Below are 26,527 nucleotides of genomic sequence, written 5' to 3'. Positions count from 1 at the left end.
AACCTGTGATAGATAAGATCTATCACAAGACAGACCTCCAAATTTTGGTAAGAGATAGGCAGTAAGATGATGCAGCTTCAGTGCTGCCAGTTAACATCTATTGCACACAAGCCCAATCGTAAGCAGTAACATGCAGAGATAGAAGAACAGTTTCTGGGACATGGAGTACTTCAGTATTGTTCAACTCAGAGACTGTGAAGTGTGTCAGATCTAACACGTAATTAGTAGCACACCATTCACTACAGTTTGCCATTAAATGCTCATCTTTCACTTCCAAAGCTCTACTAGAAATTCAGCACTGGAGAATCGGTGAGTTGATGAGATAGTCACCATTCTTCTGTGTGCATGTGTGATGAAACAGTCACTGACACAGAGAAACTAGCACTACATACAATATTGCAAATGGAAGCATTAGTAACAAATCAAAATAGGATGACATTTAATAGATGTTTGGGTAGAAATGCTCACGAACACTCAAGTATTTGGATCACTGTCATACCTCAGACTCATGACACTAAATTCAAGGCACTTCATTTGCCTTTTAACAAGGTCATTAGAATACCTTGCTTTCCTGCAACACACACAGCATGTAAGCTATTGATGCACTTTTCTATCCTGACAGAGATCTCGGGTAGCTGTGGAAAAGGACTGGCATCCCAGTTACTTTACTGCAACCATTGTGAATTATTTATGAAGTTACTTTAGCCTAAAAATATTTACAAATGAATGGTGAATAGATGGATAGGGTGTAATTCTAAATAAAGAAATAAGCTTACAAAGGGCACTAACTAAATATGAACTAGAACTCATAAAAAGGGGAACAATACAATAATGACATGCATTGCCTTATGAATCCAGGGCCTCGTTCTGTGCAGGTTGTGCTACAGCAGATTCTCTTTCAAGTGCAGAATGGCAGAGCCCAGGTTTCTGACAACTCACTCATGCTCTCATGAAATAGAAGGTGGAAGATTACAGCAAGGAATTATTTTTGGTATCAGGGACTTCCTGTAAATTTTGGCTAACATAATTCCCCTCATTTTAATTAGATCACATTTAATTATGAGTCTTTGAAAAGCATCAGGAACAGTGTGGCCAGCAGGAGCAGGGAGGTCATTCTGCCCCTGTATGTGCACTGGTTAGGCCACACCTCGAGTACTGTGTCCAGTTCTGGGCCCCTCAGTTTAGGAAGGATGTTGACTTGCTGGAATGAGTCCAGAGAAGAGCAACAAAGTTGGTGAGGGGTCTGGAACACAAGCCCTATGAGGAAAGACTGAGGGAGCTGGGGTTGCTCAGCCTGGAGAAGAGGAGTCTCAGGGGTGACCTTATCACTCTCTACAACTACCTGAAGGGAGGTTGTAGACAGGCGGATGATGGTCTCTTCTCCCAGGCAGCCAGTACCAGAACAAGAGGACACAGTCTTAGGCTGTGCCAGGGGAGCTTCAGGTTGGATGTTAGGAAGAAGTTCTATACAGAAAGAGTGATTGCGCTATGGAATGGGTTGCCCGGGGAGGTGGTGGAGTCGCCGTCATTGAAGGTGTTCAGGAGGAGACTTGATGGGGTACTTGGTGCCATGGGTTAGCTGTTTGGGTGGGTTGGATTGGTTGATGGGTTGGACACGATGATCTTGAAGGTCTCTTCCAACCTGGTTTGGTTTATTCTAATAAAGGTTTATTCTAATAAAGCAAATGAGATCAACTCTGGTCTATTACAGACCTTGTAGGGAGTGTTAATACAAATATATAAGAAATAGAATGAACAGGTGTGATTTTCTGTGATAACTTGCAGTATGATCCCATTCAATCAGACAAGCTCTTACTGTGCTCTGACACAGACTAGGGACACTAACACATCAGCACTGCTTTCCATCACTGGGTAAAGCTGTCTGTACAGCCTGGTCATAATGATTCGGGAAAAAGTGAAACGTCAACTCCAGCTTTAGCACTACAGCTCCCAGAACAGCACACTGCCACCATATCGCACGATGTGGCCGCAGCCACAGGGCTGCAGAGATACTCAGACGCTGGACAGAGCCATACTGGCTCTAGCACAGTAGTGTGAATGTGTGGAGGGAGGTTGGCACCACCACCGGCCTCCTAACGCATTGCTGAAACAGCTCATGGGATACAGGGGCAGAGATTGCACAGGATACCAGGAGTAACTGTGGAATTTCTAAGAATCCAGGATTACAGAGAACCCTAAGACTTAAAGAACAAAGATTCGAGAGGAGGCACTTTAACAGGAAATAAGATTAACCATGGCATCAAATATTAAGGAATTCTGGTAACTGCTCCAATACAAAAATGCTCTGAAGCAAGACTTGCTGTTCAAACAAACATTATGGGACAGCTTCCTAGAAATCCCACAGCCTGTGTTATGCAAGCAGTCAGTGTACATGAACACAGTGCCCCTTCTGTCCTGTCTAGATATGGACCTGGCTATTGATGCATTTTCAAAAATTTCTGCTTTTCCAAAACAAAGAGGTGAAAAGTTCCTAGTCAGAGTGAATCACCTCAGACATTCTTTGCTTTACATAAGGAAACTCTGTGGATCCAAGTTTTGAGCTAGTAGGTGCTTTTCTCTTACACTAACAAATGCAGAGCTTTAAATACTCAACCATTTCCAGGCTCATTCCTCTGTCTCCTAAACAATTTGCTTGGATTATAATCACCTAAAAAACTTAAAAGGATGGATTGAAGCTAAATAAATCTCAAATGTACCAAAATTTGGCCCTTCTCCCTAATCATCCTGTTTCCCTTAGTCCAATTCTTATCCAGACCCCAGATGGGCTCTTATGTTACTCCCACACTTGTATTCCTTGCTTCTACAAGTGAGTCAGTCCAGTCCACCCCAGCAGACAGATGCACTGTCACCCAAACTCAGCTGTGCAGTGTGCTGCCACCAGCTTCTCTGCTTGACTCACAGCTCTGTTTGGGCTCTGTCTCTAGAGGCCAAAGCCAGGAACAGTGGAGCATTGCAGTCAGTCAGAGCTCTTCCAGCATGTCTGCTGCTCAAACCATGCCATATCCTTGGGCAGCACAGCTGACACAGAAAAAATTAAAGTGCCCAGAAGACCTCCTAAAACACTGTCCAACTCATTTTGTTAGCTAAGTCCATTTCTCAGAAGCAGCAGAGAAATGGTAGCAGAGGTTTTCAGTGTTACCATTTTAAAACTAATGTGAAAGTTTTTTCTCCTCCAACATGTGAAGCACTCCTGAAACAAAATGTGCAATGTGCATCAGTCTGATTGTGAAGTACATCACTGAATATCAGGATAGTACTTCTGAAGTGGCAAGACAAAGTTTGTAGGCCAAGGTAGGTGACAAACTAACAAGCTTTCATGCACTCAGTATGTGTTCAGCATTACCAGTACCCACATGACTCTTCATAAATGAAGCAGGTAGTGCTAAACTCCTGGTTTGCTGTAGGGCACTGGGTAACCTCTGTAACTCCTGCTTCCTTGTCTTTACTTCAGAAAGGATATTCACAGTGAAGTGCAATGGGGCATTCTAATGCATGCTGCTTGGGATTTGTATCCTTACAATGAAGGGAAACATTATTAACAACAATAATTAGCATGCTTGTACTTTCTGCACAATCATTTCCTTCTCTTCTAAACCCAGCAGGCTGCATTAAGCAGCAAAGCTGCATGCTTATGAAAAATATGTAGGGTTATGAGAAATACAATCTCACATCACTCTATCACTTGTTTGGGTGCTGTCCTCTGGCTCTTGGCAGCGTGCTGCTGGAGTGAGTGTGTGGCAGTTTAGGCTCGGTGCCTCCTGTTACCACCACATAAGTTATGCCTCCAGTGTCCTGAGTGTCCAACCCAGTGAGGTGGACACAGGAAACAGCGTATTTCTACCCATAAATCCTGCGCCCTATAAATTCACCTGCAAAGTCATTCTCTTCTCTCTTTCTTCCCTCTCTGCTCCTGTGGGAGATGCTCCCTATCAGGTAACAGTGGGGGGTGGGAGGGTGGGGTATCTCAAGGCCTCTTAGGCCTGTCTCAGCCTAATGCCAGAAGAAGAAGGGGTGGGGGAGACAGTCTCAGGTCTAGCCAGCCTGAGACTAGCCTAGCAGTGGGTGGGGGTGGGGAAGAAAGAGCCCTGGGGGAGTTGAGTAAACCTTCAGGTGGGGAGAAGGGAAGTGTTAGGGGGCCTTTGGGTGTGGTGTAAGGGACTCTGTGTGCTTTGGGATATCCTCGCTACTATGCTTTGTGGCTTCTGTAAAACACCAATTGCTTTTCCATTTAAACTTCCCACCACTATCCAGTCCATTTGTGTGTCATTGTTTTGCCCCTCTTGTGGCAATAGAGGATCTGTCTGGCTCTAAACCAGGACAGCAACTCTGTTCATTGCAGGAGTTTCAGGAAAGTCAAAGGCTGCGTACTCAGCAACCTGAGATATGTTAGACTGACAAAGCCATGAGTGGTTGTGGATTTCACCGTTATTCCCCAGCCTCTCAGGCGAGACGATGCGCTCAGTGCTGCGCTGGCCATAGGAAGGACAGTCCTCCAGTGTCCTGGCAGGGAGCGTATTTACTGGCTCCCCATTACCCGAGTCGCTTCGGCGATGCGACGTGAGCGCAGGTGCGGGGATGGGCAGAGCCAAAGGCAGCTAGCCGGGGGCTGTGCACTGCACGGCAGCACCCCTGTGGAGCTCAGTCTGTCCATCTAAGCGGGATGGATAGAACCGACCCCCCCGCGGGGCCCGGCGGCCACGGCGTATGTGCGGCGCGCACCGAGCACGGCCCCCCACAGCCGTTGGGGTGCGCGTTATGTCCCGGCCTCCCCCCGCCCCAGCTCCGCACTGAGCATGTGCGCAGCCCCCTGCCCCCAACACCCGCCCGCGGGCCGCCGTTCCGCGCAGAGGAGGGCTGAGCTCCGTGGTCGCTTCGCGGCAGTCGGGCCGAAGCTCCGCCAGCATGGAGTGAGCTGCGGAGTCCTGCATCGCGCGGACCTGTCATGGAGCTGAGGAGATCCATCTCGGCCAGTGCGGAGGCCGAGAGACCGATGAGGCGCTATGGGGCAGTGGAGGAGACGGAGTGGAAGGCGGGGGCGCTGGGGAGAAGTGAGTGCGGGGCGCGGGTGCGGGTCGGGGTCCGACTGGCCGTTCCGCAGCCCGGCGCGGCGGCGAGGTCCTCCCGGCCTCGTGTCCGGGTGCCCCCACTATCAGGGCGAAGCGCCTTTGGGCTTTCGGGGAGGAAGGTTTGTGTGACCATTTTGCCCTCTGAGGCCGTTGCTTCTTGAGGGAGTTGTATCGGAGACAGCTTTTCTCTGTCGAGGTACAGGGAAGCAGAGGGCTGGATACCGGTGCGGCTCCGGGCACTCCAGTGTTACCTTACGGGTTGCAAAGCGATGTGCAGGTATCCGAGGAGGGATGACTGGGACGATAGCAATCCTTCGCTGTTTATTAGGTGGGATTTGATATAAGGCGTTTCATGAACATTGGTAGTCTTATGGTGCTTCACGTTTGGAAGATGACAGCCGCGTTATTCCCTCTGTTATCTCTGGGAGAGAGTACAGGAATGCCGCGCGTAGTTCGCATCTTCAGGGGCTGCACTGCATTTATGAGCTCAACAAATGCTCTGTGGTGGAAGAGCTCTCCTGAAATCGTGTCCTTTCCACAATGCTGATGCAAAGAGCAGTTAAGATAATGTAGTTCCCAGCTCACATTGTCCGTGGGCCCTTGTCTTCTCTGTGATACTGGTTATTATTATCTCCTTTGTGACCTTATACGCCTGTCGGCCCCTTCTGATTTTCGTGGCAATCACTGACGCAAGAAATCTTGAAACGGCTGTCACAAAAACCTTGCTAAGTTTCTTCAAATGTTTGATTAGGCCACAGGAAAAAAATGCTTTGTGTGTACCTGTGTGGCATCTTCTTGGCAGATACTGGGTTTGCTGGTACTCTTGATTCACCATCCATCTTCTGATGTGCATCATAGAGTCTCACCAGCGTGCTTTTTCACAACTCGTAGCAGATTTTAGCAAGCACTTCTCTATGGTTAGACTTTTCAGATACTTCAGTGTTCTGGAATCATTCTTCACCTTTAGCTTCAGCTTTCCATACATGTGTTGTTGTCTACTACATGCTGATGACAGGCATGTAACTCTCCCACTGTGTCAGTTGCAGTGTTGGTTTTGTTGCAGTGCCTGGCATAGGTTCAGGATGGAGTAACTCCACACTTTCTAAAGTGGAATTGAAGGCTGAAATCACTGTTGCTTGCACTGGTTGACTCAGACACTTGCAGGTTCTTTGGCATGGTACAGACATGTGCTTTTCTCCTTTTCATATATTTCATAGAAAAAAGTGCATTGGACCTGGAAAGTAGGACACTTAAAACTACACACGTCATCCCTGCTGATGGTAGCCTGTGGGATTATGGACTCAGTCAATGTAGTTCTTTTGACTATGTTTGGTAATTGATCCCTTAGCTGCATAGCATATTTTCATCAGAGTAACCACTTGAGTGTGTATGAAGGATGCCTTGTAAAACAAGATTAAACCCCTACATTCAGCATTGAGTATGTACTTCAAAGTACTGTGTATCATGTGTGAAGTTTGTGGAGTTTACTTGTAGCTACTGAGCTCAAGAAAGGTTTGAGCTCAGCACTCTGTAATCCTAAATCCCAAAGTGCCTTTCATCTGTAGCTGGATGTGCTCCATTTTCCTAGAAGTTTTGCTTGATAAAATAGTCCCAGAGACTCAATAAATAGTGCTAATTTATTTCCATGAAACGTGTTCTGCCATCTAACTATGTAAAAGGCATTGTGTAAATTCAGAGATGAAAAATGTGTGTTTGGAGGGCAAACTATGAGGAATCAGCAGGAGCATCCTGGGATAATTCTGTTAGTTGCCCTACAGGATCAGAAATAAAACCTGAATTATCAACACTTTGTCAGTTCATGAAGGACAAAATATGTGAGAAAATAGTTTCAAAGAATTTGTCATTGAATGAGGGTGAATGATTTCCAGTGAGACAAGCTGCTCATTGCAAAAGCCTAATGATTGCAAACACTAGCAAAATGCAAGAGGTAATCGGCTACTGTAAGACTACCAGCAGTGTTTAAGGGTCTTTATATTACCCTGAACCTTTATTGATTAGGAATTTTAGCGGTTTTGAAGACATATTTGAGGTTTTGTATGCTGATAAAATTGGAGAAAATTACTCTGGAGCCAGAAAGGGAATCAACAGGCAGTTCTGTCAATGTTCAGTACGTGAGGCCCTAAGTAGGCTTTAGTGTAATGATAATGAAGCCAATGAGCAAGACAGTGACCTGACCTCCCTGGGAAATGACAGAGAAGCTTGACTAACACTTTCTTCATTAAAAACACAAATACAGCCCCAATGTGATTGATGTCAATGGAAGTTTCCATAGCAATTTCAATAAAAGCAGAACAAGGCTCTGTGCGTACGTCTCCTGGAGCCCTGTTCACCCCACTTCCCGTTAGACTCCCATGGGAGTGTGTCAGTTCCATGAGGATTCTTCTGGGGATCTGTGTAAGGCTGCTCTATGAGTTATGTCTTTGCCCTCACTGGGCACATTCTGCAGTCCTGCAGAGCCTTGGCAAGCAGTGACAAGAATTGGCTCTTTGGAGAGCTGTTCGCACTGGCAGGGATCATGCGTTTCAGTCTTCTGGTCTGTGAGCCGTGAACTGATATGTCAGAGCCCTGATGGCGAGCAGTTCTTCCTCAGGCTGTCCTGTTTCACAGGAGAAGAGGGAGTCAAAGAAACTCAGTTACTCTCCTTAATCCAATCTGTAGTTTCCCTCCTCTCATCTCCTGTCATGGATTCCTATACAGCCTTCTCTGGGCACTGTGCCTGAGAGGGGACTGGAGGTACTGCAGTTTGGCCGACTCTAAGACCTAGACATTTTGGTTCAGGCTGACAGTTGTAGCACAGACAGAGTGTGTGGGATGTGACAGTGGAGGGCACAGCCATGGAATTTTGAAAGCAAATAAAATCGAGATCCATTTGTCTTTGCTTTGGTAAGGTGTGAAGCATCCTGCCATTACCATTTCTTTATCCCTTGCAAAGGTGACAGCTATTTCTTTGTCTCAGTGGTATAAATGAAGATTCTGCCCACCTACTTTCATGTCCTCACCTTTGAGGCCTCCAGGGAGGCAGTCAGCTCAGCCTCCCATATGTGTTTCTTAATACTGTTTTTCATTTCTCCACGAGGAATTGATGAAGCATGAATTGCTTTCCTTGGAGTATGGCTTAAATCCAGTCTTGCTCCAGATGGGAATGTGCATTAATTTTAATGGGAGCTCCATGCTAGGGAAGGTGCCTGCCACTGTAACTAACTGCACCAGTTCCTGTTTATAGCCATCTCAGAATGCTGGATCTCATGTAGGGCTGTGGTATGTACCTTCCCTAGTGGGAAGGCTGAGTTGGGCACAGAAACCTCTTCCTGAGTTGTCTTGACTCCTGGCAGTCTTCCTGAGCCAGACTAAAATAGCTTCTTGCAGATAAAGGTTTAACTCAATGCCACTGAATAAACCTAACAATGAAGGGCTTGGGGTCAGACCTTCAAAGACAATTTTCCCTCATTTTTTGTGTCTCATTTTGGATCCATTCTCACATATTTTGTGTCTCATTTTGGATCCATTCTCACACAGGGACAGATGTTAGGTCATATACACTGCAAACGTTGCCACCAGGCTGCATTTAGCTGCATATTCTCCCCATTCTCTGAAGGACACATTGCTGTTTGAAGCTCTGCACCTCCCTGTGCCCCATAGGAAGATATTAAAGAACAGATATCAAGAGCTTGGTACTTTTGGTCTAAGCTGCTTATGAATAGAGCGCAGCAATTTAGGGGCCTGTATCTTCCCTGAAAAAAGCAGATGAGGAGGAGTGGAGAACTGGCATATCCATTGTTTTGTCCCTCTTCTTGGCTGCTGGAGAGGCTTAGCAGGTGTGAGTTGGAATGGAGGGATATACAGCAATTTACTGCACACCTTCTGCTGAGCCGGGAGGAAGCAGAGAGCACAGCTGGATGCAGAGCCTCTTACTGGGTGCTGTTCTCAAGCTTCAGGAAAACCAACCTCTGCACCAAAGATGCCTGCCACTCCTTACAAAATCCAGGCCAGGCTGAGGCAGCCTGGGCAGTAGTATCCACTTGTAAGTCACAAGGAAATGAGCTAGATCACAGCGTTTTTTGCAAGCAACACTTCTTGAGTGCTGAAACAATGTCAGGCAAGATCAGCTAATTTATCTTGTCTGCAGGGATGTTTTTATCTATGTGTGAGAATCACTAACACAGAATACATGGTGATACATCTAGAAAGAGGTAGAAAAATGTCACTCTTATTTCAGTTACATTAAGACAGATGAGGTTGCTCAGCCTCAGACTGACAGGTAATGTGGTTTGGGGGATATTGCTTTCACACCTTGCCTAAAGCCACTGTCCAGACGTGTGAAAAATCCTGTTGTTAGTGTGTCTGGCAAGAAGGAATGTGGTATTGATACCCAGACTAGAGTTTGTTTGAAACTGGAAATAACAGTGGGAAGTTTGGAAAATGTTCTTGCACAGTTCAGTTGCAATATTTCGTTAAGTCTGTCATAATTCTCTGCAGACCTAATTATATGGACAGCTTTTCTTTAAATCCCACTCAAAATCACTTAATCCTCCTTTATACACAACAGAAATGGTTGGATGAGATACCACAGGCTATTCTGCAAATGGACTGTGCTATTCCTGTGGAGTTTGTGGCTCAGATCAGGCACTAGGGATGCTAGAAACTGAAGCCTGACATGGTCACACCAGTCATGCTGATGCCTTTCCAGTGTGTTGTAATTGCTCTGAAAAAAAATCTGTTTTCAAGTCCTTTTCTGGCTCTATCAGTATGTCTGACACACCAGTAAAGGCACTCTGTGTTGCTAGATTTTTATCTCTGATGTGTGATAGGAACTGTAGCGAGATAATACTGAGCTGGCTACTGAGCAGTCACTTGCATTTCAGCTCCCATCTGAGGGCACAGGCACCACAGGTAGAAAACAAGTTAAACCTGCTGAATTTAGAATCTGGGCATTTTAAAATTGCCTCAACTCAGAAATTAAGTATCTATGAAAACAGAAGATTCAGTTTCAGCTGCATGGAGATTCACATGAATCTATAAATAATGTCTTCAGGGTTTCCTAATTCAATGGGCCTTGAGTTCTGAAAGGAGTTTCTAAAAAGGCATTCATTTCAAACTCCCTTTGCCATTTCTATGATTCTGTTTTCCTCATTTTTTATGCATTTGCCCTCTAACATGCTGAAGAGATGTGTGCAACCCTGTTATCACTGACTATCATGGGGACTGGCTGTGGCATGCAAATTGTCTGGCAGTCTTGAAATCAACTTCAAAGTCGTGAGGTTGAGTCCTGTAATTGGAGTGTCAAAGCCCTTAAGGGTTTTCAAGCCCCAGCCTGTAAGCGCGGTTAGGATGATTTGTGTTAGTGGACATGCTCCTGCATACCCTGAATTTAAGCACACCATAGGCACTTCCTGCAAATTGCAATCACATTTAAAAAAATCTGTATATTTGACTTAACATTATGGCACAGACATATCAGGCCTGGAGCTTTTATGGAATTGTTTACAGGAAAATGTTCAAAGGAAGTTATCTTTATCTCATTTTTGCTAAGAAAGGTTCAATTCAGTTTCAGGTTCTGACTCCTTGGGCATTTATTGCTGTGAGTGCTAACATTCTGGTGCCTGACCTGTAAATATGGTTTGTATGAGCTTTTAAACTGCTGCCAGAGGGGGTACTACTGTGGAAATGTCCTCCTTCTCCCCATAAAAAGGACCGGTTAGGGGACTATCCAGGGTATTATAGGGTCAAAGACATGACATAAACTAGTAGAACTCTCAGAGCAGAAACAGCCTACATTGTAAATCATAATGATTGTGCTATAAACCAGGACCAAATCATATAGAAATGTACAGCTAGAAATTATTTTAATTACAGATAATTAGGTAGCAAATTATCCTATTGTACTGAGTCAGTTCCTTGCATAAGCAAACACCCTTAGATCCAGCTGGGAGAATATGAAAGCAGAAATGATGCACTGTCCTGAAGAGATAGTGTGATCTGATGAGAGAAATCCGAATCACTTCATACCTGGAAACAGGGTCTGGAATTTGTGTGGGCAGTGTCTGACTGCAGAGGACACTGCATCTCAAAAAGCTAGATCTTGCCATAAAAAGTAAAGCCCTAGATAATGGTCAAATAAATATTTTCTACTTCCTGAGTCCACCCTCCTGCAACTGCAACCAATCATACAATACCTGAGCTTATTTGTAGGTCCTGCCTGGAGTTTTTCCTCACAAAGTGAGGCCAGACTAAAGATTCACGTGTTCTTAGTTTAAAACAGCTTTGGTTCCTTTCTTCCAATATTCTGTTTGAAAGATTGCTTCAGAATGCTATTGTTCTGGATAGTTACTGGTTTCCAGTATAAGCTTTTTCTTTCCCTCTCCTTAATTTTACATCAGCCATTATCATGCAATATATACACAGTTCTTTCCCCTGGGCTCGATCCTTTCCTCTTAGCTAACCAAAATTTCCATCTTCACAAGCAGATTTTGACTGCATCAAAAGTGAGGAGAATGCTGAAATACGAAAGCTGAAGAACAATGCAGGACAAAGGGAATTTATCACCCAAATACAAGATACCAGCATGGATTTTAAGAGTCTGAACAGCACATGAAGTCCTGTGCATCTCATTAGATTTCTGTAAGAATGCCATGCTGGTGCAGATTCACAGGATCTGTGTTGTCAGAGAAGGATGAACAACTGCTGAGAGATGAGCTGTTTTTTTCAGGGTACCTTTACAACCAAAATGAACTCTATGCACAGAGCAGTTTATTAACACTAGAGAGATCTTTTTCCCTGGGGAAGTGTAAGATTAAAGGGTTGCATAATTACCCACTTAGGAAATGGGAACTGTCAGAAACTGACAAAAGACAAAGCCAAGAATAATTACTGCTTATAAATTTCTCAGCATAACAAACAAGACAATTTAATTGATGCTTTTTTTGAGAGGCAAGATCTTTATAGATCTTACCATTAGGGACTTGTGCTGATGTATGTCTTTAAATAGGGAACATGGGCAGAAAATGGTCCCAAAATTAGAAAATTTGAACCATCACTTAACCATAAAACTTCTAGTTAGCAAGGTATTGAAGACCATCCTTAATTAACAACTGCTTTTACTGCCTGAATGTTTGTTCCTGCTTGGGAATGTACAGTTGAACTGGAAAACTCAAAGCAGAATCTCGTTCAGTTTCTAAAGAGCCTTGCTTCAGTGGCATACTGCTTGATCTACAGAAGTACAGAATAAAAGATACAAAGCAACTAAGAATCTCATTTGGGCACTGGGCAGATACAGACACTTTCTGATATCAGATGTGAAAGGAATCATTGTGTGCAGTACTTGGGAGTATGATACCATAGAAACCAAAAGGATTTTGAGAGTTCGAGGAAGGAGTTAATATTCAACGCTGTGAATCTGGTGTTTATATTTCAAGAGAAATCTCAGCGAGACCACAGGGTACAAAGGCTTGAAATGGAAAAGAATAGACTGCTGCCAACAGGCTTTTTGCAAAGGTAAATAATGAAAAATAAAAGGTCCATGTTAGAAGAGAAGAACAAGAATGTACAGGGTAAGCAAGCAAAAGGATCTTTTTGTAGCGTGAGACTCTTAGGTATGGAATAGACAGAGCTGTGGTTCTGGAGGTGCAGTGGGCAATTGCACGCAGTGCTTTTTATATATTCTGCTTACCTAATTTTAAAATGAGGTCATGGTGGAATGGGAATGAGACACTTCTGAAGTGGAAATTCAGGTTCTAACATGGCTAGACTGTAAATCTAATTGTGATCATTCAGAAGATTAGTTTTTTAAGAAGTATTCATGACCTAGATCCGGATACTATAATCATGCTGTTGGACTCAGACCACAGCTGACTGTTTGAACAAAGCCATCTCCAGCCACATCTCCTGATTTAATATACCTAGGAAGGAAATGATATGATAGAGAGAATCAGAGAATTACTTTGGTTGGAAAAGACCTCTGGGATCATTGAGTCCAATTGTGACCCATGCCCACTACACCATGTCCCCAAGTGCCATAACTATGTTTTTTCAACACCTCCAGGGATGGGGACTCCATCACTTCCTGGGCAACCAATTTATAGATTCACAGAATGGTTTGGACTGGAAGGGACCCCAAAGATCACATAGTGTCAACCCTTCAGCTATGTGCAGGGGCCCCAGGAGCCACATTGCTCCAGACCTCATCCAACCTGGCCTTGAACACCTTCAGGAAGGGGGCATTCACAACCTCCATGGGCAACCTGTTCTGGTGTCTCATCACCCTCACTGTAAAGACTTTCTAATCTCTGGTCTAAAGCTGTCCTCCTTCAGCTTGAATCCATTCCCTGTCATCGTATCACTACAAGCCCTTGTAAAAAGGTCCCTTCCCAGCTCTCTTGTAGGCCCTCTTCAGGTACTGGAAGGCTGTACAACATGTGGAAAAGCAGCTATTATCCAAAGGGACAGGAGAAAGCATTTTATTCTCTCCAATTGCAAAGTAAAAACATTTTCCCTGCTGCTGATGCTGCAGTAGTGCTTTTCCCAGTGCTTCTAACCATTACTAGGAAAGCAAGATTTGCTCTGCTCTCACAAATGGCGAGTTTAAACGTGTGATAGTTCCTTGCGATTAGCTTGGAGAGACATTCTGCTTCTTTACAGGTTGCACCAGAGTGCCTCTCTATAGACATGAAATTCTGATCTCTTGATGGAGAAGCTGCCATTTGAACCACAGATATGAAGGGCTTGCTTTAGTCTACCAGTTCATCTCAGGACACCAGTGATCTTTACATTACACAGTACAGAGCTGAGCTGGCCAGCCCTTTGTATTTCAGGTTTACTGGAAGCACCACAGCTCCCCATAAATCAGAAAAATCCCCCCCTCCTCTTTTTCTCCTCCCTCAAATAACCATTCAGAGTCAGGGCTATTTGGTGACTGTGACACTCCCTGAGTCCTGGCATTTAGTGAGCTTTCAGTATGCATCTCTGGCTCCTTCCTGCCAGAGGAGTTCCCTAGAGCAGCCAGATTTTGCAGCTGCCCGTTGCAATGCTAAGCTGTAAGGGGAATCAACCACCCCAGGGGTTTACTCTGAGACATGGAGTGTGCAAAAAAAAAAAACAGCTTTGGGACTTCTAGGTACTCTGCTGTCTGGCAAAAGTATTGGAAGCTTTGATGCTTAGTTTAAGCCAGTATTTCAGGGCTCCAACATCACCCCTGTGCACCTGGGAGCTGCACCGTTCAAAGTTCTGCTTCCTTTTTTTATTTTTCTTGGAGAACCTGACATCCCCAGAACTGCAGGACTGCTCTGGATCCTTGTGCACTGACAGGAAACCATGCTCTTTGCACAGAGACATTTCCTTTGACTTCATACTCCTGTGAGGGATTAAGTGCCAGAGTTTCAGCCTGAGATCTGCTTCTGAGCAAAAGGAGAGGGATAGGAGACTGCTGAGGCTGCACCACGTCCATGGCCTGAGCCCAGGCAGTCAAACCAGCAGCATTCTGGTCACTTCCACACTGCTACTAGCCCTTGCCATTGTCCTCTTTTTCTCCCAGTCTATCCAGTTTTAATGGCACAATGTTGCCTGCCTGTTAGGGAAGCCAGGAACAAAACATATTGCAGCTGTTTGTATTGTATTTAGCTATTAGCTATATTTATATGGTAATTCCAGCCTAAACCATTGAATCAATAGCATGGCACACACATGCCAAATGCAATCATTGTTAGGATTCACAGTAACAGCGTGCTGCAGCAGGCTAGATTAGGAATAAGCAATTAGATGTAGGGTTTTTTTTCTGCAGAGGTTAGTTATTGGCCACTTGTGACCGTTTGAGGGCAGCCTGCCCTAGATGGGTTAAAGCAAAGAGAAAAAGAACCTTGGGGCTTCTGAAGACTTCTGAGGCAACAGCAGGAGTAAAAGGCCTGGTTTTAAGACTGGTCCTTTGTGCCTCCAGATGACAAGCTCATGACAACATGCAGGAATCATCTGGTTCTTTTCACATGAACATTTGTTTATCTAGAATATTATGTAACTGTAACTATTTTTTCCAATATTATGCAACTATTTTAGTTTCTACAAAGTGTGCTGGTTTTAAGTTGTTTCACCTGGTTCTTTCTTCATCCATCTCTAACCTGTGATTCCTGCATACTACTTCTTCAGCTCATCAAGTGATAGTGGTCTTGAAAGTCTGGATTTTGCTATCTGAAACAGCATTAAGAGTGTACTGTGCTCTGTTAGCATTTATTATACTTCCATGGTAAAAGATTAATTTGAGAATTGAACTGAGTTCTTGAGAAAGCCCCAAAAGTGATGACCCAAATTTGGAACAAAACTTAGCCACTAACAAGGATTACTTTATTATATGACAATTTAAGGGAGTGGGAATAGGCCTCAAATGGCTCAGTTTAAATCCAGTGCAGGGCAGCAGCGACTTAAAGCAGTCTTCAGCTAAAGTACTGCAATTGAGTATGCTGAGCAGCCAGGTTTGTTTGTGAGTGGTGTCCACATTAGAAAAGCTATGTGGCTTGAACTGCAGTCCTTTAAAGAGCTCCCAGCAGTCATCGGCTGAACAGACACAGGGTCTCATTGAAGATGGTTCATTCATGTCAGAGATGAAAAAAGGTGGCATTAAAAGATGAAAAAAGTGCTGGAGATCTGTTGCTGAATCAATGAGATGACTCTTCGAGCCTGAATTACTGATGGTTTCTAGCAGCAACAGATTCACAGGCAAGGGTAAACAATGCCTTGAAGACACACCTGTGACCCATCAGGGCCCACGCTGCCCCGCCACAGACTAGCTATGTATCTCTAAGGGTCTCAGAAGGGCTTTTCCTGCCTCTAGACTGCAGATTGCTTGCAAACTGCTCTAGGTGCTGGTGGAGTAGGTTTGGCACCCTTTGTGTTACCGACAGCCTGACCTCTGGCTTTTACAAAGATGATGATGATTCCCCCAAGTTAGAATTAAACCAGCTAGTGGCTGCAGAGCACAATGAGCATGCTCGCATGAAGTGACAGCAGCAAGACTTTTGCTGATGACTACTTTTTCCTTGCAGCATTCCATACCAGTTTGTCTGGAATTATTGACACCAGGTGTAGTGCATTCTCCTGGTTCTCACTGTATTAGTTTAGGCTTATTTTAAAGTTTTCTTTGCACTTACTAATTTGATTTGCTTTTGTTTTGTTGCTTTTCATCATAGGTGGCTAATGCTCCATTTCTGGCTGGCATAATGAGGATGAAATGCAGGCATTAAGTTAATAGTTTAACTATACCAGTCTGCATTTAAATTAAAGCAGAAATACACACATGGAGCTACAGGTTTACCTCCTCAGTCCCTCTCTTTATATGTAAATAGCTTGAGAATTTTATTTCTCTATAGTATTATTTTCAAATCAATATATTTTTTTGTGCATACAGTAATATTTTACATGTTTCTTTGTCACTGAAACTTCTCCTGGATATTACAGAGCAGACAAAACAGTTCTATCCTGTCACTGTGACTAATCTCAGTGTTGTCTCCACTTCTGCTTTATGAATGTCGGCTTATCACCAGAAGGAGCTTAATAACAATGTGTGGTAAAAACCAGTTGACTAATGCATGCTTGCTTTAAATAAAATGAAACATTTCTTCTTTCTTTTCATTAGAGATTTTAGTGTGAATCTGTTCTGTGTGAAAGCACTAGAGGTATCATTCATCACTGGGACAGAGCTGGAGCTTTATTCAAAGGCTTAATAATGTTAATGTATTCTTTCCCAAGTGGTTTACACTCCAAGAGCTCAAACCATTTTAGGAAATTTAATTAATTATACTTCAACATAGTTGCTGCCAGGTGGGTCAAACATTTATCCACAATATTAGGAGAGACATTCAGGTTGGTGATTGGTGAGGATCACAATGGGGAAGATTTATTGCTGTCTACAACTACCTGAAGGGGGGTTGTAGACAGGCAGAGGTTGGTCTCTTCTCCCAGGCAGCCAGCACCAGAACAAGAGGACACAGTCTCAGGCTGCGCCAGGGGAGGTTCAGGCTGGAGGTCAGGAGGAAGTTTTACACAGAGGGAGTGATTGCCACTGGAATGGGCTGCCCGGGGAGGTGGTGGAATCGCCATCACTGGAGGTGTTCAGGAGGAGACTTGACAGGGTGCTTGGTTGCATGGGTTAGTTGATTAGGTGGTGTTGGATGATAGGTTGGACGTGATGATCTTGAAGGTCTCTTCCAACCTGGTTTATTCTATTCTGTTTGAGGCTTTAGCTGTGAGGAAGGGGTGGTTTAGAAAAGTTGAAGATTCGGTGCAAAATGGTGTGGTTCCTTAATAGTGCACAGGTGAACATCAGGAAGTATGAGTCAGCTTCCAGAGGTAACACTGGGGCATTTGCAGCTAGAGTTGCAGAGTGGAAATCAGTTCATTTTTAATTTTTTTCTCCCCCCTTGGAAGATCATGTTTGCCCCTCTCAAACTGGCTCTTAATCCCTTCCAGTACCACAGTGTCTCCATACTCAATTTTCTGTATTCTCACCCTCAATTTTCTTCCCAATTGCCCATTCTGTTTTGGTTTTGGGTGGTTTTCGCTCTGGAAGTTCCTGTAATCCAACCCTTGAAAATCCTTCCATTTTGACATCTCCATGAGAATGAATCACTTTGCAGTGTGCTCACAGCACAGGTACTGCTATGAAGGCAAACTAAACCACTGCATTGTGCTAGTGACATCGCTTAGCTCGCAGAGGAGTTGCGCACCAGTATCGTACGGTTTCTATATCTGTTTCTCTCCACTTTCAATCCTGTGGGGCCTTGCTTACATTTTTGGTTCTTTTGAAAACATTGTATAATTTTGGAGAGCTTTCAGAAATATTTTTGGTAGTTCAAGCACACATTGAGTGGGATGTGGAGGAGAGTCTGTGACTGTTCTGCAGGAGGCCAGACTGGATTACTGGTTGTTACATTAATTCATGTGTTCACTTTAAGCATGTGCTCAGGGCTTAAGGCTTGCTCATGATTCCCCTCCTGAACTACTAACATGAGTGTGAGAGCTGATCTGATCAAGGGGTAACACTGGGGCGTTTATGCTAGAACTGCACATCAGCTAGAGTTGGGAATAAGATAGTTACTGTATTTTTTCTGTTTTCTGAGCTCTTGGGAGCTAATTTTAAAACCTGTGTGTAGGTGTAATATATTTCTCGCTTAGCTTTCTAATTACCAGCAGTGTTGGCTTTAATTCGTGCTAGCATCAGAATAACTTCCTGGGTTTGGAAAATAAATTTACACCAAAGCCAGTTCTTCTGCAAGAATTGAAAATAACTCCACAACCCCCAAAAGCAACAAGAGGCAAAACTATACTTGGAGAATCTTTGTTACAGTTTTGTTTCACTGGTGTTTCATAAACATGTAGTGAATAGTGAATTCTAATTCTGCCCATCTGTTGGTGGTAGCACAGCCTCTTAGCTACTCTGCTGATGAGTCAAAGACTTTGCTGTGGTGGTTCCTCATTCCATACATCCAGATAAGGGTGTGAGGGGGAGGAAAAGAGTGGGGCTGGATACAGTCCCTAAGGCATTCTCAGTGGTGTTCAACCTTCTTCTAGGATCTAGGATTTCCAAAGGTTTTAGGTTGTTACGTCAACAGCTAACTTTTCAGGATCGCAGGTAGTGATAGGGCTAGGGGGAATGGAATGAAGCTGGAGGTGGGGAGATTCAGGCTAGATGTGAGGAGGAGGTTCTTCCCCATCAGAGTGGTGAAGCCCTGGAATGGGTTGTCCAGGGAGGTGGTCGAGACCCCGTCCCTGGAGGTGTTTAAGACCAGGCTGGATGAGGCTCTGGCCAGCCTGATCTAGTGTGGGGTGTCCCTGCCCATGGCAGGGGGGTTGGAACTAGATGATCCTTGTGGTCCCTTCCAACCCTGAATGAAACTATGAAACTATGAAACTGTGTTTGCTGAGATTTTTTTTTGTTTCATTCCTACTCCAAGTTTCTGTCAGAAACTCTTCTCAGCTGTTTGTGCTTAGTCTGCCATGAGGGACTTTGGAATTAATTGAACAGCTTTTTTTTTCTGATGCATTTTGTCTCCTGTTTTCTGCATAATCATGCTGAGTACATTCTGACACCTCCGTTTTCCTTTTTTAAACCACCACAGCTGCAACAGGCCTGCTTTCAGGAACATGTCTCCATTTGGGTACCAAAACATGTAGACACTCTTATTTTTTTTTTTGCCTGTAAACTCTTATTCAGAGCAAAGGCCAAGTATGGTGAACCTTTGGAATAATTTTTCCCAGAGGCCAAGCCCCTCCTTCCCAAATCTATCTTCTATAAATTGGTTCCTTCTACCTTCATTGAACACTGTTCATACCCCAGTTTCTCTCTGTATTAGAAGAGATAATATATCAATTATACAGAAATATTCATAGAAGGACCCTTGCCTGCTAAGTAATTACTACAGTACTGTTTGTCTTCTCAACTGATTTGGGTACCCTAGTAGGAAGCACTCAGCCCCTGAAGGTTTAGACCCACATCTTTGGGTCCAATCTAGTGGGTCTAGGCTTTAGCTATTAGGCTGAGATGGTGGAATAGCAGAAAGAGTTACAAGAATGAAAGATGGGAAACCTTCATCAGTTTGCATGTGCTGTACTTGCACTAAGATACAACTGTTCAGAGTTGCAGATGAAGAGTGGGCTTTGTAGCATTCTATGGCTGTGCTATCAGAGTGTGCAGTGACAGTGACTGACACACAGTAGCTACAGTTATGTACTGGGTTGGGATTCCTTAAGGGCATGATAGATGCTGACTAGCAAAATAAATGTCACGTTGGCTTAGGGATTCTTTCACTTCAAACTGGTTACATTGAAAGCAGTAAGTAACACAGTAGAGAAACCAGTCAATACCACATTCAGTTAGAATATTCTTTACTACTTGCATTGATTACCCCATAGCCAGATAGTTCTGTGAGTAGAATTTATGTTAAAAAACCCCACACAACCATTAAGATGGTTTGACTAGCTTAATTAATTTTCTGCTTTCACACACAGATGAACTTGACATTATTTCAATGGCTGAAACAACAATGATGCCTGATGAAATTGAGCTGGAGATGGCGAAGATCCAGAGACTTCGAGAAGTCTTAGTCAGAAGAGAATCAGAACTCAGGTTTATGTAAGTATCAGTACCTCTGGGAAAACACTATTCAAAATTAATCAAAATACCAAAGAATGCTATTTAGAAGACTTTTATCTGCTTGACATTTTAAAAGGAAGAAAGGTAAAGAGCATCTCCGTTAAGTGAATGCTTGCAAAATGCCATTGGGAAATGATTTTTGCAGTTGCAAAGGAAATTACCTTTTTTGTTCAGCATGATTTGCAGGTGCAGTTGCAAAGGAAATTACCTTTTTTATTCAGCATGATTTGCAGGAGATGTAAAAGGGATCTATTACTTACAAAAGGAAACCTTAGCAAACTGTGTGTCTACAGAGCAAAGACTTCTGCCTGACTTCAACCCTTAGTGGCAAGAATATTTTTCTGAAGAAAATACTAAGAGGCAGGGGATTTGAAGCTTCCACAGTCTAACCTAACTCACACTTTATTCCTCACTTCATTTGTGGTCTTAGCTCGTATCACAAGAGAGCACACTGTGTTCTGGAATAATAAAAGCCCAGATTTGACATTTGTTAAGCCATTAAGTTATGAATACAAAGCACATTTTGAAATATCAAATTAAATAGCAGTACTCCAAGAGGGGTTTCCAAAACTGCCCAAAGGGTCAGGTATAGGAGCCTCACTGAAGGCTGATGAATATTAAACCAGTTCTCTTGATGAGGTTAATAGGGTTTGTATTCCCAAATGACAGAATTTAGAAGTCCAGAGTTTAACAAAGACTGTATTGTTTTTAAGTCCCATCTGTCTGTGAGTGCCTGAGGTCAGAAACTAATGCCTGGGCATGAACCTCAGTAGATCTGAAACTTGCTGAACCCAGACCCTTGGTATTAATGAAGCCGCAGCAGCCTGACAAAACTCACTTGCGGTCTTCTCCCTTGAAAGTACAAAGCTAGGACTGGTACTTTAGCCCTTACCCCTGGTGGTTATTTTCAGTGCCCTAACTTGAACTGCCAGAAGTTGAAAGCCTCCCCCTCAAACAGCACAGGTCTTTGTGTATTATCCCAGAGGACTTCAGCCCAGAATCATTGCTCAGACACTTTTGGAAACAAGCACCAGTAGTAGTGACACTGACCTTTAATAGTGCTGTAGTGGTACAAATGAGCAGGAAATGTTTGATCATATCTTGGTTACTGCCTTGTACATAAATTTAATCCTGAAGCCCCATAATTGAACCCTGAGCTTGTCTTGTTTTCTGTATCAAAGCACTGCAATAGACTGTCACAGTAAATGAGAGCCGTGGCAGACATCATCATTGTGCATGTTTGCCACTTGTTCTGTTCTTGTATCCAGCTTGTTCATTTCTCCCCCGTGCTAATGCTCCCTGCACTCTTTACTCTGTGTTGCTTACCTGGTGTTTGAGTAAGGAAATTAACACAGGGGAATGTCATGGTTTGAGGCTTGGTGCCTTTAAGAACAATGAAGTTACAGAACTCTGGAGGCTAGATAGGCTCAGGAGGTGGACAGGAAATTGTAATCTTTCGTTACTTTGTTCCCATAAGCCCTGCATCTCTACAAACCCGGACAGCACAAATTGTTCTTGCCCTTCATCCCCTTTCCCTCTCTCTCTCCTTCCCGAGGCTGATCCCTCCTCTTTGCCATGTGGGGCAGTGAGGGCCTTGGAAGAGGCCTGAAGCTGGCGAGATGAAATTTAGCTGTCACTTGGGTTTGGTATGGAGAGGGGGGGAGTGGAGAGGTATGTCAGGGGACAGGCATTTGAGGCCTGGATATTTGGCCTGGTTGGGGAAACTTCAGCTTAATGGGCTTCTGTGTTATACCCAGAGTATGGATTTGTTTTTACTGTAGTATGTAGATAAGAACAGTATTTCCATTAGGGTTCCAATCCTCATGTGGAATGTTTTCTTCAACTTCTTTGAGAAGAGTTAGAGAGCCTGTCTCATTCCTTAAACAGAGGCAGAAAACCATCACAGAATGCTAAGGGATGGAAGGGACCTCCAAAGATTAAGTCCAACCTCCCTGCCTAAGCAGTTTCACCTAGGGCAGGCTGCACAGGAACATGTCCAGGTGGGTTTTGAAAGTCTCCAGAGAAGGAACTTACTGATAAGGGAATGTGACTGAACTAATGCATTGCCAGTGTGCCCAGGGCAGAAGTCTGTATATTCATTTTATAAATTTTCTTCTGACAGGACTAGATTCCCCTGTGAATGGCTTTCACAACCACCTGCATGAAACTGAGCCACCTCAAACATGTTTAAGACAGGCTTGACTTTGAACACATGGCTGCTAACTAGCAGTACTACACCTGTGATTAGACCACTGAGTTCAGGACCAGCTGTAATGAGAAGCAGATCTCTTTAGTTCCTGTACCTGCTTTAGCTTTTCATTCAATTACAAAAAAGGGATAAGACACACATACAGCAATGGAGAAAATGTGTGGTGTGTTTGTATTCTTCCCCCACCCCCAAACTATTAGCAACAGACTAGATGTTCTCTTGCATTAAACTGAGCTTTCTTTTAGCTCTTAGAAAAGCATGAACATAATGAAATAATCCCATATAATTTACACATCTATACACAGCTTACTTCTCCAGCTGTGTTTTTAAAAGTAATGGTTCATTCTTTTCCCCTGTCTGTATGACTGATTTCTTTTTGTTCACATGCGGCTAGATCCTAAAGCTAGAACAAAGTACATTGTAGTTGTGCTTAAAAAAGTTAATAATAAAGGAAATTAAGCTGGAGGTTATGTGTCCTGAGCATATCAACAGGCCTAATGAGGACCATGGCTCCTTCCTTTTAGAGATATGCATAAGGAAAACTGACAGGCTGTATATCAGCAACTACAATTCTGCACAGAACAGACACCTTATTTGAAGACTCCTCACACTCAAAAATGAGAGAAAAAAGTCACTACAATCTAGACCTGTTGCTGATGGAAATCAGAGCAAGCTCTTCCCCTGTCAGAGCAATGCAGGTTTAATCCATTACAGTGGTTTTAGGCTATGCCTTTAAAATTTAGCTGCAGATTTCGAGCAGAAAAGTAGAAAAACATAAATAAATCACTCCTGGGTGTAAAAAAGAAAATAAAATATTATTCTAAACAAGTTCATTGGGTAAATACCTGGAATAAGAGGAGCTGAAGGAAGGAACTCACTCCCAGACTGTCAGTTGAAATTACTCTTTTCCTTGAAGATGCACAAAGAAGCTTGAGGTGGGATTATAATAAAACTCACCCTTAACTGATATGTGAAACAGCTCAGCAACAACAGGTGTCACCTTTAACTGTTATGCCAACATTTTGCCCAAACAAATGCAGCAGCCATCAAATAAGAACATTTGGCATGGAACTGCACCAGATTAGTACATCAGCCAGTACAAAAACCCAATCAACCAAACCCCAAAAACCAAACCAAACCAGCAACCCTAACTGAAAGAAAGCAAAAACAACCTTAGCAGAGTCTGGATGCTCAGTGGGCCTGGAGTTGGTTTGCATCTTTTACATTTCTGTGAAAATCAGTGAAAACTTTTACTGCTATGTGACATCATCCATAATGTAATAGTTCTTTTAAGTGGTTCCTCAGGTGTGATCTCTGTGACGTGTCTCTCTCTCGAAGCAACATGTGCATGAGAGAGTCTTCAGCAAAATGCACAGACAGCTTTCCTTGCTTTGAAAGTAAAGGTATTGAGGACATATTTTTAATCACAGTAATACTGTGAGGTCCATATTCTTTCTCCCCAGTGAACAAAGTTTCACTAATGAAGTCTGTATGACAACAAAAGGGGTTAAATGAAATATGTTGCTCCATCACTGCATGTGTTAACATTTCAGTACTCAGAGTTGGTGACACTTAAGTGTCTATATAAAATCTTTACTGAACAGCTTCAAAAGAGTCACTCTGTAGGGGTGAAAGAAAGAGTGGGATGATGAAGAAAAATAAAATCAGATACTTAATCATGATGATTATTTCATGATTTTATGAGGGTAGAGAGGCTCTGCAGAGGGACCTCGACAGGCTGGACAGATGGGCAGAATCCAAGGGCAGGAGATTTAACACATCCAAGTGCCGGGTTCTGCACATTGGCCACAACAACCCCATGCAGTGCTACAGGCTGGGGTCAGAGTGGCTGGAGAGCAGCCAGGCAGAGAGGGACCTGGGGGTACTGGTCGATGGTAGGCTGAACATGAGCCTGCAGTGTGCCCAGGCAGCCAAGAGGGCCAATGGCATCCTGGCCTGCATCAGGAACAGCGTGGCCAGCAGGAGCAGGGAGGTCATTCTGCCCCTGTACACTGCACTGGTTAGGCCACACCTCGAGTACTGTGTCCAGTTCTGGGCCCCTCAGTTTAGGAAGGATGTTGACTTGCTGGAACGAGTCCAGAGAAGAGCAACAAAGTTGGTGAGGGGTTTGGAACACAAGCCCTATGAGGAGAGGCTGAGGGAGCTGGGGTTGCTCAGCCTGGAGAAGAGGAGACTCAGGGGTGACCTTATCACTCTCTACAACTACCTGAAGGGAGGTTGTAGACAGACTGATGATGGTCTCTTCTCCCAGGCAGCCAGTACCAGAACAAGAGGACACAGTCTCAGGCTGCGCCAGGGGAGGTTCAGGTTGGATGTTAGGAAGAAGTTCTATACAGAGAGAGTGATTGCCCATTGGAATGGGCTGCCCGGGGAGGTGGTGGAGTCGCCGTCATTGAAGGTGTTCAGGAGGAGACTTGATGGGGTGCTTGGTGCCATGGGTTAGCTGTTTGGGTGGGTTGGATTGGTTGATGGGTTGGACACGATGATCTTGAAGGTCTCTTCCAACCTGGTTTGGTTTATTCTAATAAAGTTTATTCAGTGGGATTAAACTACAAGGACTTAATAGTATTAGACTTTAAAACCATACTAAAGTGTGTGTTGGTTTTTTCCCCTCATATGCTATCTGAGCAGGCTCTGTGTCTTATGTTAGCCTGTTTATCCAACAGGCCAGGAGTTACATACACAATTCTAAGTTTCCAAAATTAAAGTCTCAATTATATTTGAGCACATGTCACATACCTTCCTGTGATTAAGTACTGAGTTTAAAATATTGCAGCCTGGAGAAGAGGAGGCTCAGGGGAGACCTTATTGCTCTCTACAACTACCTGAAGGGAGGCTGTAGCCAGGAGGGGGTTGGTCTCTTCTCCCAGGCAACCAGCAGCAGAACAAGAGGACACAGTCACAAACTGCACCAGGGGAAGTTTAGGCTGGAGGTGAGGAGAAAGTTCTTCCCAGAGAGAGTTGTTAGCCATTGGAATGGGCTGTCCAGGGAGGTGGTGGAGTCACCATCCCTGGAGGTGTTACAAAAGGGATTGCATGTGGCACTTGGTGCTGTGGTTTAGTAGTCAGGAGGTGTTGGGTGATAGGTAGGACTTGATGATCTTTGAAGTCTTTCCCAACCATACTGATTCTATGATTCTAAGCCTTTTTATTTAGTTTCTGAATCTCCCCCACCCCTTTGCAGCAGTCACAGTGCAAGTAAGCAATTTGTACTGTCCTGGATATTAAGATTACTCACCATCTTCACTTGGGGCCACTGACAGAAAGCTTCATCTCAGGAAGTAGTTTTCCACCTGTAGAAAGAGATTTGGACAGCCAGTCAGCAACAGTAACTCACAGGAGGTTGCAGTCAGTCACCAGACAGGAGATCTCACCTGCCCACAGGTCTCTGATTCTGCTTAAAGAAAGGGAAGGGTGGCAAAAAGTCCTGTAGTAAGGGACACACTTTATTTTACAAGTTCAAAGGGTGTGGTTCATAGGGGCCCTTCCACTGCACAGCCATGCAAGCCAGCGCCGGCTGCTTGCCCTCCCAGGTTAAATGAGCTCTTTGGCCACATGAGACAAGATGGCTGCCGCTCTGTGTCAGCTCACCCACGCAACACAAAATGGCTGCCCTGCCTGTGGGGCCACTGTAGTGACCTCGCCCCTGACACCCATTTTCCTCTTGCAACAGCTTTTGGGAATTTTTTTCCTTCCTTGCAAACTCTCTGCACTCCCCTTACTGTCTGCTGGGCTGTGTGGCATAGAGGGCTGTGGGCTGTCACCTAAGGCCCTCCAAAAAATGTTTTTCTGACGACTGCCTCCAGTGCCTCTGGCAAGCACTGATGAGTCCATCTCAGGAGGCCTTCATGAAGAACAGGAGCTATTTGGATGTGGGACTGTTCAATGAAAGTTTTCTCTACCAGCCCTTTTACAAAAGCACTCCAAGCACAGCACCCAAGAAGACCCTAGAACCCCAGTCCAAACCTGAAGTGAAGCAAAACCATACAGTATAGGAAACTCCAGCTGACTGACAGCTGATTTTCACATTTCTGAGGTTTCTTTAGTGCAAAACACAGC

The 26,527-nt window shown here is 44.0% G+C and overlaps 2 protein-coding genes across 3 annotated transcripts in view; one reads left to right on the top strand and one right to left on the bottom strand.

Annotated features, from left to right (window-relative positions):
• PDXDC1 (pyridoxal dependent decarboxylase domain containing 1) overlaps positions 1-26,527 on the bottom strand; it is an 83,218-nt gene that overhangs the window by 39,867 nt on the left and 16,824 nt on the right. For both annotated transcript variants that reach the window (XM_068146877.1, XM_068146876.1), the window contains exon 2: positions 25,707-25,761. In XM_068146877.1, the coding sequence (XP_068002978.1) occupies positions 25,707-25,709 (3 nt within the window). In that variant the 5' untranslated portion in view covers positions 25,710-25,761. The remainder of the gene's footprint in view (positions 1-25,706; positions 25,762-26,527) is intronic.
• Positions 4,841-26,527, top strand: part of BMERB1 (bMERB domain containing 1) — a 42,306-nt gene continuing 20,619 nt past the window's right edge. The window contains exons 1-2 of the mRNA XM_068146881.1: positions 4,841-5,069; positions 20,094-20,217. Of these exons, the coding sequence (XP_068002982.1) occupies positions 4,964-5,069; positions 20,094-20,217 (230 nt within the window). The 5' untranslated portion in view covers positions 4,841-4,963. The remainder of the gene's footprint in view (positions 5,070-20,093; positions 20,218-26,527) is intronic.

Source organism: Melanerpes formicivorus, unplaced genomic scaffold (assembly GCF_026170545.1).
Source record: "Melanerpes formicivorus ecotype bairdi unplaced genomic scaffold, bMelFor1.0.p_v2 SCAF_14, whole genome shotgun sequence".
NCBI classification, from domain to species: domain Eukaryota; kingdom Metazoa; phylum Chordata; class Aves; order Piciformes; family Picidae; genus Melanerpes; species Melanerpes formicivorus.
The sequence above is the reverse complement of the archived record's forward strand: the minus strand, read 5'-3'. Positions and strand labels throughout refer to the sequence as shown.